A 13,060-nucleotide genomic window follows, 5' to 3' on the forward strand; every position below is an offset into this window, starting at 1 on the left:
ATTTATTGCTACTATGCTATTTTTTCCATTGTTCATCTATCTATCTATCTATCTATCTATCTATCTATCTATCTATCTATCTCTGTATCTAGCTATCTCTTATCTTCTATCTATTTATCTATATATCTCTGTATCTATCTATCATCTATCTATCTATCTATCTATCTATCTATCTATCTATCTCCTATCTATCTATCTATCTATCTATCTATCTATCTATCTACTATCTATCTCTGTATCTATCTCTGTATCTATCTCTGTATCTATCTATCTATCTATCTATCTATCTATCTATCTATCTATCTATCTATCTATCTATCTCTGTATCTATCTATCTATATCTCTATCTATCTATCTATCTATCTATCTATCTATCTATCTATCTATCTATCTATCCATCCATCCATCCATCCATCCATCCATCTAGCTCAGCAGAGTGTTTGGTGTCACAACAGTAGTCAGTAGCGGTTTCTTTGCACAGTTCCAGATGGGTCCCAGCTGCTTGGTGAATCTCCACCCCTGGTTCACTCAGCCAGTTCACACAGCTCAATGACAAGTCTCCCAAAAGCTGCAGCACATCACTGGAGCTGTTAGGGGTAATTAAAGTGGTAATGAAGCCATTAGCAGGCTTTTGCCAAGGTACAACAACACTTGGGCCACATTGAGCTGGCGGGCACATTTGGTTCAGGAAGGAGGAAGGTAAAGAGGATGTTAGTCATTCAGTGGGCACACTTTTCTGCATGGCTTTCTCACGTATAAAGCTTTAATGTACTCCCATTTAAAATGGAAGACAAATAGTCACTTTGCATAATGGATTTCATGTGTAATGTCTTTTTAGGACGAAGATGATGAAGTCAATTTGCAAATGATTGATGTTTCAAAATTCTTACTTGTATAGAAACACTAGAAAAAAAATCTAAATAAAGAGTGGATTAAGCTACATGCGCTATATTCTTGCTCAATCTGGTGGTACCTGTCAGCAAATTTTCTTGTAAATTCCACCTTTTAGTTTCTTTGTACTTAATATTATTAATATTATTTTTGCATTGTGTTCCATTTAAAATGTTTAGTTAGATTTTATATAAATTTTGATTAGAATATTATCTTATATGCTTCTCTGTCCTATTCACAATAGATGTGTGCATTTATAAATACTTGAGAAAATATGTGTATACATTGTCATATCCAGGTCCACAAGTTTCTTATATATCTACAAAATGTTCTTCAAAATACTGATAGATTTTGAGAACTTATTTAGCAGAAATCACAATTTTATTACTCTTTCTGTATAATACACATATTTTTAAACTATATTAATTTATTATTAAACATATTTCATTTGATTAATTGTCAGATATTGTATGTACGACAGTTTAACCTATTGGACAATTTTATATGTTAGCCATGATTGAAGTAAATAATCTTGGTAATGTATTAATATTGTCTTTTTAATAACACTTCAATCTTTATTTTATGTCTATATTTCTTGAATCTTTAAGTTATTTCTGCCATAGTTGTAGGGAAGTCCATAAATATTCTAAAACCTGGAACTTAATCTATACAGCAGCTCTGTCCTTTATTCACTACCACATAGGAGAACACAACAGTTTGGTCATATCTATAGGTTATATAGGTTGTACCTATATGTTATATACTGACTATTTTCCCACACCTCCTATATCACCGTCAGGACTGAGTTAAACAAAGTATTGATAAATATTCCATATAAACTGTCCATGATATTCGCTCATGCATTATCTTATAATATTTTTATATCTTATGTTTGCGTTGAATGTATGTTAAATGCTTATTTTATTTTTATATTTTAATAAGCGTATACATTTAATATAATTATATATATATATATATTTATTTTTTTAAAGGTTGCTTTTAATCTTTTTTTATGATGTACCGTACACCTAACACTACAACGCAATGTTCTGTCTGTGTAGCTGACTTGTTAATGATATAAACACATGTGGTCCTTATAGTAATTGTATAACCTTTATTGAAGTTTTTTATCCTTGTACAACAAATGATGAATAAATACTTGTATCGTTTTTTAAAGTAATGGCGTAGGCTAATATCTTGGGGTATAATATTTAAGGTTTAGGGCGAGGCAGAAAACCTCTGTCTCCTCTCAGCGTCACTGCTTTATGTGTGCAGAGGATCCCTCGGGGATTACACTTTTCTTTTGTAAAATGATCTCCAAACAAATTAAGCAAAACTAAAGCAATTGGCAAGTGGAACTAAATGGGGCAAAAGAAAACACCAACTACAAGGTCAGTTAATGGGGCAGCAAAGAATCTGTGCCTCTGGGATTTGGGGATTGAAGTGCTGAAAATGGGATCACAGTGCACCCAAACAAGGTCTGGACAAGACTCATGTATCTTGTCATAATGAACCGACCTGCTAACAAAGGAACAATGCCATGTTACCACGTAGAACATGCTCTCACTCCTATACCTTGTGTGCGGACTGTGAACTTGGGCATCATACTATGTAAGGCTCCATAGAAATGAGAAATCCATAATATAAGTCTGTAACCTTAGGTGTAAGATTGATACAGTTATTAACAATGAAAAACAGGTTGTCGGTGATGATAATTCTTTCTTTTTTTCAGAAACAGTGTATTTCTGTCCCCGGGCTCTGTCTAATATTACAGCTTCCCCCAATGAAGTAAATGAAGCTGCAATATAGGACATATCTCAAGAAGCGTTTATGTAAAACAACGCTACTTCTTTAAAAATCCAACACATCAAATTTCAGTACTTGAATATGTTTTACTATTATTTGTATATTTCAATGTTTTACTTGTGAGTTCTTATGACAACTATGAAGCTCTTATGTTTCTGATATACTTGCTTGTGTCTTTCATGGTATTGTATGTAAAGTATTTACACTTCTACATTAACAAGCCTTTAACCCTTCAATGACTGGAAGCAGTTACAATTCAGTAGCCTTGTGCTGTGTGTACTTCTCACATCCACAGTGTCAGGAGTTTTCTGCCTTTAGGTTCTGGGAACCCTGCACACTTAAGCAAACAAATTAGTACCTACTAAGACTGCAGGAAGAATCTGTGTGTAAGACAGCTGAAGAAGACATTGGTTTCAGCTTGGATTTTGACTCCCAAGGGAGATCAAAGAGATGAATACTCTTAGCAGCTCTGGGAATACAAGGAGCTGCTAGTTCCTGCTACAAGATGAGGAGCCATGAACAGGAGTAGGACAATGGAAAACCTTTGTGTAACCCCTTTTTGGGCGATTTCCAACATTTATATATCAGTGTCAAGTACTGCTATATTAAATATATTTCGTTATTATTAATAAAATTACTGTACAAAGTATAGCTATATTAATATAAATGCAATCAACTTTCTGCCTAAATTATAACTATAAAAATAATAATTATTATTTATTATTATTACATCTGAAAAAGTGGAATAGCAAGGTATAGAATGTCCTCATTAACTATTGAATTTATATATATATATATATATATATATATATATAGTGATAATTTATTTGATAAGAAGCTAGGCAGTGGTTTATAGCACTACAGCATGAATTGCTTCGATGTTAGTTGTTATTTTGGGTGAATATTACTTTAAGACATATGTACAAAATGGTTTTAAACAGTTAATGGAATATGATCTTTTTTCTACAAAAAAGACTTATCTAAGTTATATACCTGAAACAACGTAATGATATATGAATATAATGTAATAATTATATGAATATAATTATTCCGATAATTATTTTACACAAAATTGCAGTTATTACAATTAATAAAAATTAAATCTAATAAATCAACTTAATAAAAATTGCTATTTTAAAAGTTAACCACATTAACCCCTTAAGGACCAGGCCATTTTTTGGTTTCGCATTTTCGTTTTTCTCTCCTCACATTTCAAGAGCCATAACTTTTTCATTTTTCAGTTCACAGAGTCACATGATAGCTTATTGTTTGCGGGACAAATTGTACTTTGTAATGGCATCATTCAATATGCTGTGCAATGTACTGGGAAGCTGGAAAAATTCAGAATGAGATGCAATTGGAGAAAAATTGCATTTGCGCCATTTTCTTATGGGTTTAATTTTTACAGCGTTCACTGTTTGGTACAAATGACATGTTACCTGTGTTCTACGTGTCAGTACGAACGCGGTGATACCAAATTTATATAGTATTTGAAATGTTTTGATACTTTTAAAAAAATGATAAACTTTGCAAAATAGAAAAAAAAATTTGTGTCATCATGTTCTAACACCTGTAACTTTTTCATATTTCCATGTATGGAGCTGGTTGTGGTGTCTTTTTATGCGGGACAAGATGACGTTTCTATTGATACCATTTGGGGAAAGATCTGATGGTTTGATCACTTTTTATTCAATTTTTTATAGGAGGCAAAGAGTTGAAAAAAACGCTTTTTGGCTGTTTTTATTTTTTTTGCCGCTACGCCGTTCGCAGTACGGGATAAATGTTTTAATATTCTAATAGTTCGGGCATTTTGGAGCGCGGGGATACCTATTATGTTTATGTTTAATGTTCTTTAATTACTTTTATAGCTAATCTAGGGAAAGGGGGGTGATTTGAACTTTTATATTTTTTTTTATTTTTTTAATACTTTTAAAAACTTTTTTTTTTCTTCTGTTACATTTATGATCAGACCCCTTAGGTACCTTGAAACCTAGGGGGTCTGATCGCTCATACTATTCACTGCAATACTACAGTATTGCAGTGAATAGGAAAATCGCAGCACTTCTATTAGACGATGCCTCTGGCATCGTCTAATAGATCTAGTGCAGAGACAAGCCTGGAAGCCTTCAATAGGCTTCCGGCTGTCATAGCAACCGATCACCGCCCTCATGTGACGTTCAGGAGGGCGGCGATCGGGGAAACATGGCGGCGCCCATGCCGCCTGCGCTGTTTACACGCTGCGGTCGCGTTTGACCGCAGTGTGTAAAGGGTTAACAGCAGCGATCGGCTCGGGCACCGACCGCTGCTGTTATTGGCAGGTCCTGGCTGTATGATACAGCCGGCATCTGCCGTGTATGGAGCGAGCTCAGCGTGTGAGCTCGCTCCATACATCCCCATGCGACCCATGACGTACAGTTACGTCAAGGGTCGCTAAGGGGTTAAAACTACATTGTTTATATAGAAAAAAGTCTCTATATAACTATAGATTTTTGAAATGTCATATATATAGGCTTTCAAATTTTATAGATAGATAGATGATAGATAGATAGATAGATAGATAGATAGATAGATAGATAGATAGATAGTAGAAGTGATAAGTATAGACCCATATGGGATGTATATGTTAAATGTTAATATTTTAAAAAATTACAAATGTTCACTTTCTAAAAATACATTATTAATATTATAGAAATTATTTACAGACAGAAACCTAAAGTTCTGAAATGTTAGCATCATAGTATTCTGTAGCTTATTCCCTTTGCCACATGTCAGTTTGTAATGTCACTTGTATATTAATAAAGTCACTTTATTATTTATTTTGGGAAAATGCCAAATATCATAGGCTACTTATAGGCCACCCAATCCACTTGTTATACAGTAAAGGGCAAAGCTGGAGAACAGATGGATAATATGACTCCCAAATGCAGCCTGAAGAGTGCGGTGAATGTTTTCCACGTAGATATTTAAAGATCATTAAGGATGTGTAAAGGCGAGAAGAAAATCACTTGAACAGATTAACAAAAGTCTGCTAGCATTTCATGTTGTCCAAAGCGAATGCACCCACTAGGGGGCAGAAACCTTTCTGCAGAAGTCACTATAGTCTACAGTACAGTCTACTAGATGGACTGTACTATTAATTATTGAGTAGTGGGATATTGCTGCTTTGTGGTTTGAAGGACTTTTAACAATTTTGGTAAATCATGTCATATGGGCATTAGTAAGCTTTCAGATAGTCCATGTGACCCACACTCATTCGGTCCCCTAGTCAGGGATCTTAGTCTCTATCATCCTTATGTAATGACAAAACAACCATGAAACATTCCATTAAGCATCTGCAATAGTCAGTTGATTGTGTCACTATTCATGGACCTCGTATCACTGGACTAGATGGTGCTCCAAATGGAACCTGGACTGGCAGAATTAAATGTCTAACAATGATATGGAATGGCACAGAAGGACTAAGATAAGTATATTAGAATTAGGTTTATTTCCATGGTTTAAACATAGTAAAATCCAGAGGTGTAATATAAAACCCTGGACCCAAATTTGTAACAAAGCTACATCCATCACATTCTCCTGCCCCAACTATTTCAGGTCATTTATAACATTGCTGTCATACCCAAGATCTTTTTTTTAAAGTCTATACTCCTACATCCCTGGTGGGCCCAGCTCATGTACAGTTGTTCACCAAAGCCCGAGGAATACATCCCATAGTCCTTCTCCTCTGAACATGGGAAGTGAAGCTGAGAAGAAGAGCTATACTGTACATGTACTGGGAACACCAAAGAGGAGTCTGAGAAGACTTAATAGACATCTCTAGGTACAAGGAAAGATTTTTTTTTGTAATAGCCATGGATGGGCTTTCTATAATGATATTTGGGACAGCAAACTGGATTATAAGGAGCTGTAGGTGGTTTGTTGTTTCACACTATTCACTTTAATGAGGCACCAGGGCCCATGTGACACTGCCACCGCCATATCTGCACTACTGCTAGGAGGAAAGCCTGCGTAATATGGCATACAATGCAAAGTATCATGATGGAGCTTGGTACAAATCCATGAGAAAAAAAATGGTATTCCTTTATGTAAATTTAAAAAAAAATTGCTGTGTACAATGTAAAAGAAGCAGGCAGTGAACTCACAATACAACCACAATGGACAATACAATAAGTAAAAAAGACGTCTTTAGGGTCCTAGTGTAACCGAGTAATTGATACATTACAATTCGAATATTCCTCTAATATGGATCAGAAATCAGAAATAATCATAAGCCATGTACCAGAATATTCAGTATATTTCTTATACCGTAAATACATTTATAAAGCATTTAACTTAACAGCAAACATAGAATTCTCTTCTCTACAGTAACATTTTACATACTTTACAGGTTATAGATTAAGCCATGACTACATTAGAACAACTATTATAATGAAATGAACCTCCTATAAGAAGATGGGGAATTACCAGTATGTCATAAAAATAAAAAATGGCATCTTTGCATGTGACAAAGACAGGAATGAATTTTGCTGAACGTGAAGGAAATACTTTTATCAGACAAAATGTTGTATAAGCAATAAATAGATTTGAATACATTTGAGGAAGTTCTCTATAGATAGTATATACACCTTTAACTATTTGGGGGAATATTACGTCCATCTCTTTACTAGTGGCATCCATTTTATCACATCAATGGTTCTTGTCTGGCTGACAGGCATGACGCATTACATAGGATTACTGTTTTCTACCAGTTCCTGAATAGTGCATGTGACCTTCGGCTCTTCAGATGATATACTGTCTACTATGGAAGATAGGCATTGGAGGCTGCAGGAGGCTGAAGACTCGTGAACAGATCCTTCTGTAAAACAAATGCCAGTGACAAAAGCTGCAAGAGAGGATAATGATAAGAGCTATGCAAGCTTTCCCTACTCAGTCTCACTCATGGACCGATTGTCATGTAGTGATGTCCCCTGTTTCCTTCTTGAGGCCGCTGATTAGCCTTAACGGTCATGTGACTGCTGAGGCCAATCATCGGCCTCAGCGACCTCAGGAAAGGAAGCAGGGACATCACAGGTAGTGACGCCTCTGTCTCCTGTGTTGAGGCTGCAGCCTCAGCTGTCATGTGGGACGGGTACTTCCACCAGAAGACAACAATGGAGCTGCAGGACTGGACTGCACAGGGTCAGATCTGGTTTTCTGTTATTTATTTCACTTCTCCAAGCCGAATTAATAGATAACATTGTAGGCCATACAACCCCTTTAAGTATCTTTAGTAAGCATAATCTAATATACATAAGGGTAATATGGGTTTTCTTTGGGTACTCCAGTTTGCTCCCAAACTCCATGTCCATACTGATAGGGAATTTAGATTGTGAGCCCTATATAGGACAGGAACTGACAATGTATGTAAAGTGCTGTGGAATATGTTGGCGCTATACAAGTCAGGGCTCGTTCACATCTGCGCCCGGTCTCCGTTCTGCAGGTTTCCGTTTCCTACACAAAACAGAGGCAGGAGACAGAAACCTGCAGGAGTCTTGCATACCCATTCATTTGAATGGGTTTGAAAGATGTCCGGCCGTGAGCGGTCGTGAGGGTTTTATGCTCTCCGCCGCGAAACGTTTTTTTTTTTAAACCGGACACAGAGTCGGATATGCAGTACTCTGTGTCCGATTTTTTTAAAAAACGGTTTTGCGGCAGAGAGCATAAAACGCTCACCACCACTCACGGCCGGACCCGATCTGACAGGTTTCCGTCTTCTGCATGCAGAAGACAGAAACCACAGAACGGAGACCCGAACGCAGGTGTGAACCCAGCATCAGAGAAATAAATAGTCTGATTTAAAAAAAAAAAATACATATATGAATACATCAACATTCTTGTGTCTTCTCTATCTACCCAACAAGCAGGTCAGAAAGTGCATGCATCCTTGCTAAGTTGTCCCCAGTGAAAGGCAAACCTATAAAGTGCAGCTGCCTTCTTAGGATAATGTTAGAAGGTGGAACAAAGAATTCCCAGCATCCATGTCAATCAGCAAGGGAGCATGGATTTTGGATAAGCTGTATGGTCTTTATATGGTACACCAAGCTCAACACTACATATTGCATAGTACTAGACCTGGTATTGCAGCTGAAAGTGAAGGCATAGGTCTGAAGAAGAAGCCACAGGGCTTGTTTACGCATTGATACTCCTTTAGAAAGCAGATCAATGGGGTGGCCAGGATTTAGACCCCACCAATTTAATATTGATGGCTTTCTTAATAGGTAGGTCATTAATATGTAAGTCCTACAAACCCCTTCAAGCTTAAAAGCTCCTGTACACTGAGTGCTCTACTAACCATAGATAATTGTTCTCCTCTGAAATGGGACACTGGAGCAAATTTAGTTTATTTAAGAGTCACATCATGTATATTATCTGTATAAGGGATTGTTATATATCTATGATTTCCTACTCCTTTATATTATTTGTATATGGGAGTCTTAACTTTTAGGTAGTTTGTTGTTAAATATCTAAATAAGAAATATGGAGAAAATGATAGCGACTGACCCTGCTATAACAAGCTTGGTAACCTGCTATTATAAGTAAGGTTAACTACCACTATTACAGTAGAACAGTCTGTAGTCTGCTAATGGGCGAACAATTAATAAAATCAGCTTTGCCACATCTTCTTCGTTAGTATGTCCAAGGTTTATACAGATTTTATCACCATGAATATAAAGTCTAATCTGCAGATATCATGCTATAGAACAGAAGTAGCTGAGTAACTTTATACATAGTTTGGTGGGGAAAGATTCAGTATAACTTGTAATGTATCCATTTATTTCTCTGTTGTTGTCTATGCTTAGGACTAATTGAGTCTAGTGGGCGGTCCTATCAGTGATTGACAGCCTCCCCTCTATGACTCTGCATACAGAGATAACTGTCAGTCGCTGTTAGGACCACCCACTGGACTCATTGGGGCAGATTTATTAAAACTAAAGCAAAACTGTCTAGTTGACCTTACTAACTAATCACAGTGCAGGTCTTATTATGTAGTATGCTCCTCAAGAATGAAAGCTGCATTGTGATTGGCTTCTATAAGCAACTAAAACAATTTTGCTTTCAGACTGTTTAATAAATCTGCTCCAGTTATTCTTCAGCATAGAAGTAACAGGTAAATAAATGGATACATGGCAAGTTATACTGAATCTTGTCCCACAAATCTATACGTCTGCTCAGCTCCTCCTGCCCTCCATTTAATTTATTAGAAGACAATTACATCTACATTGGGGTAAGTAGAGCATGTAAGAAGACAGAATAGGGGTAGGGGGACTTACGGTCCCCTCCATAGTAAGTTACTAGAGAATACACATATTTACCTCCTTTGGAGTTCAGTTCTGACATCGTGGAATGATTGGAAATTTTGTGCCAGTCCGTATGACAGCTACTTAAGAAATCTTCTCTGTGCACCTATTATAATTACACATGAAGAATCAATATGAAGTCACACATGGGATTTACTGTTTCCTAACACTGTATTCTACTCTTGCTTCCTAGACGAAATATTGTTTATGAACGTTTCTTAATCTATTGAAGATAAGGATATCATTTAGATTCTAGGTTCTCAGTCTATAGTTCTTTATCCCAGGGCCATATCTCTAGAAAATACTGATTCTGTCATACTTTTAATAGGCAGTACTAGGTACCCTTTAGAGTACCCTCTTATTATTTATTTGAGTAGGGGGTACTTGGCTTAGAACCTTTGAGAAACACTATAATAGGATTTGCTTTTCACATGGTACAATTTGGACCCTGCGGATTATAATTAGGTATAAGAAATATTTTTGTCCAAAATTCTAGATAGAACAGCACAACAGGATACTTTATATGCCATGTGTTTCATATTATTGATAATATTCTAGAACCTTTCTTTTTTCTTTTGAATTGGTTTATATTGTTTTACTCAGTTGCTTTGGTGATTGGTTCCCATATTTTGTCCACCATTTTGTTGCTTTTGGAAGCTGTACGACAATATGGCGGCATTATAATATGTGTAAAACTGAAGAAAATTTCACTTGGTGGAAGCAGATTACAAAGTGTCCTTTAAATGTCTAATGTTTTGGCTCGCAGTTCTGTCTTCCTTTGCTGTTTCTGTTACAATGGTCAAGATTGAAATAAGTTTCGGAGACAGCTGCAGCAACAAATTCTTGGCTGAGAAGTGGCTGAGTGTAACACATACTTTTATGACACAACACTGCGATTCGCTTGTATTTGTCATATGCCCTTGAGTCTACATTTCTTGTATTATGTGTTAATTCTTTTCAGGGTAATTCATTTCAGTTTCTTTTCTACACATTATTGATCTACATGTTCCTTCTTTCAAAAGTATTGTTGTTTAGTATTGTATACTGTGTGCACAGTAAATCCTTGTTAGGTAGCCTGTAACCTATTTGTAGGTTCTCTAAGTTACTCATCATACAGTCATTGGGTTACTTTCATTATAACTCATCCATATAGACAAACATCTAAAAGACACACTTGAGCAATGTGAACACCAAACACATTTGTTTGCTTACATCGTCCTCCTTAGGACTATATGTGAAGGGCTCGTCGGGTTTCTGGGGTTTGTCTTGTTGATCGAGACTTTGAAGGAGATCTTGTAGCCTTTCTATATAATTTATAGCGCTGCGTAGAATTTCAACTTTGGGGAGTCTTTGATTTGGGTTGGCAACAGTTCTCCTTTTTAAAGCCTCAAAAGCCTCATTTATTTTCTTTAGCCTTCGCCTTTCCCGTAAAGTGGCCGCCTTTCTTCGGTCTGTCGGTGCTGACTTCCGTTTGCATGTCTTGCAAGCCCAAATCAAACATTGTCCGGGACAGTGGGGCTGTAGACCAGGTGGAGCTAAAACATGTTCCTCTCCACTGCTGTCACTTCCAGCATCTCCTGGCAATTGATCCTGACATGGGGATAATGTCCCCTCACTACCTGGATACAATGGAGATCCATCTGTCATTTCCAGTTGTTGAAAGGCTCCATTATCCCCATCTAAATAAAAGAAATAGGAACTTGTTTCGAAAAGGTCCATCATTCTGCTCTGCCCTTGGTTACTGAAGCTCCCTTGGTCAAGTGGTATGCTGAAAACAGCACTGCCCTAAAGGAATTTAATTAGTACAGTGACATAAGTCTGTCTTTATATAGCTCCTGAAACTCTATCCAACTTTTATCTGTCGCAGTGCATCACCCTTCAAAACTGATTTCAAGAGTCTCCAGGGTGCAGCCCCTCTCAGCTCTAACATCTATGGCGATAAATCCCCTTCAAGGTTAACCTAGATACACACGGAAAATAAAATAGCTGCTTTCGGGGATTGCACACATACAATACAGCTTAAAGAAGGACTTTCTTAAATTGTAGCTCTACCTTTTTTATATGAATTCTGGATTAATTCTACCCATAATCCTGTGTACCTGTTTTTATAACACACTCATAACCGTTTTAGGCTAAGGCCACAGGTCGGGTTTGCTGTCCACTTTAGAAATCCCACCGCAGACCTGCCAAAAATGTATTATTATTTATTTTGCTTGCTTACATAATGCCATCATATTCCGCAGTTTAGTGTCGTTTACTGTCTCATTTAGGTCTTTGCATCCATAGGTCCTTATCTGTAGGCCTTTGCATTATGGAAGGAATCCTATGCAAACATGAAAGAACATACAAACTCCTTGCTGATGTTGTCCTTGGTTGGATTGAAACCTAAGACTCTAGTGCTTCTAGGCATCAGTGAGCCACCATGCTACCCAATGGGTGGTTTTTCACAGACACAATTCCTGGGCAGCTACATAGCTTGGCACTGCATAGGTTGAAAACTATAAGTTAAACATGTAGCAATAATTGCCATGATATGTGTTTCAAACCCGCAGCCCAAGACACTTTGCACAGTTGCTGTTTTCTTCAGCATGTAGGGGATGAATTTTAATCCAATCCACTACACTGGTACTATGCTTTGCATTGGGCTAGCTATTACCAGTTTAGCAGTACCCACTTTGAGAATGCAAGGTGTGTCCCCAGTCTAAGACACATTTTGTGCCTTACTTGATAAGGGCATGATAGAAAGAAAGGAGTGTATAGTGTAGGAAATTGATTGTGACTTAAGATTTTCCAGTGTACACCAACATTTTGGCATAAAGTAAGTCAATCAATAGATGGTATAAAGTTAGACAGAAGTTTGCAAAAAAGAAACTGTATCATCCAGTATGTATCTAAATGTATGAGCATGTATTTACACCCCATAAATATTTTACAAGATTAGTAAATTTACTATGAAAGTAAAGGCAATATGACTCATAAAAGCTAACCATCTTGTAATGCTGTGCTGTGTCTTTGTCCAAGGAATT

General features: G+C 36.8%; 1 protein-coding gene across 1 annotated transcript; it reads right to left on the reverse strand.

Annotated features, from left to right (window-relative positions):
- Positions 1-5,424: 5,424 nt before the first annotated feature.
- Positions 5,425-11,786, reverse strand: MYF6 (myogenic factor 6). Its single transcript, XM_075276332.1, has 3 exons — positions 11,247-11,786; positions 10,050-10,140; positions 5,425-7,552 (listed from the first exon to the last, which is right to left on the reverse strand). The coding sequence occupies exons 1-3, from the start codon at positions 11,754-11,756 to the stop codon at positions 7,419-7,421; spliced, it is 735 nt and encodes a 244-aa protein (XP_075132433.1). The 5' UTR covers positions 11,757-11,786; the 3' UTR covers positions 5,425-7,418.
- Between the last annotated feature and the right edge of the window lie 1,274 nt (positions 11,787-13,060).

Source organism: Leptodactylus fuscus, chromosome 5, assembly GCF_031893055.1.
Source record: "Leptodactylus fuscus isolate aLepFus1 chromosome 5, aLepFus1.hap2, whole genome shotgun sequence".
In the NCBI taxonomy this organism is placed as follows: domain Eukaryota; kingdom Metazoa; phylum Chordata; class Amphibia; order Anura; family Leptodactylidae; genus Leptodactylus; species Leptodactylus fuscus.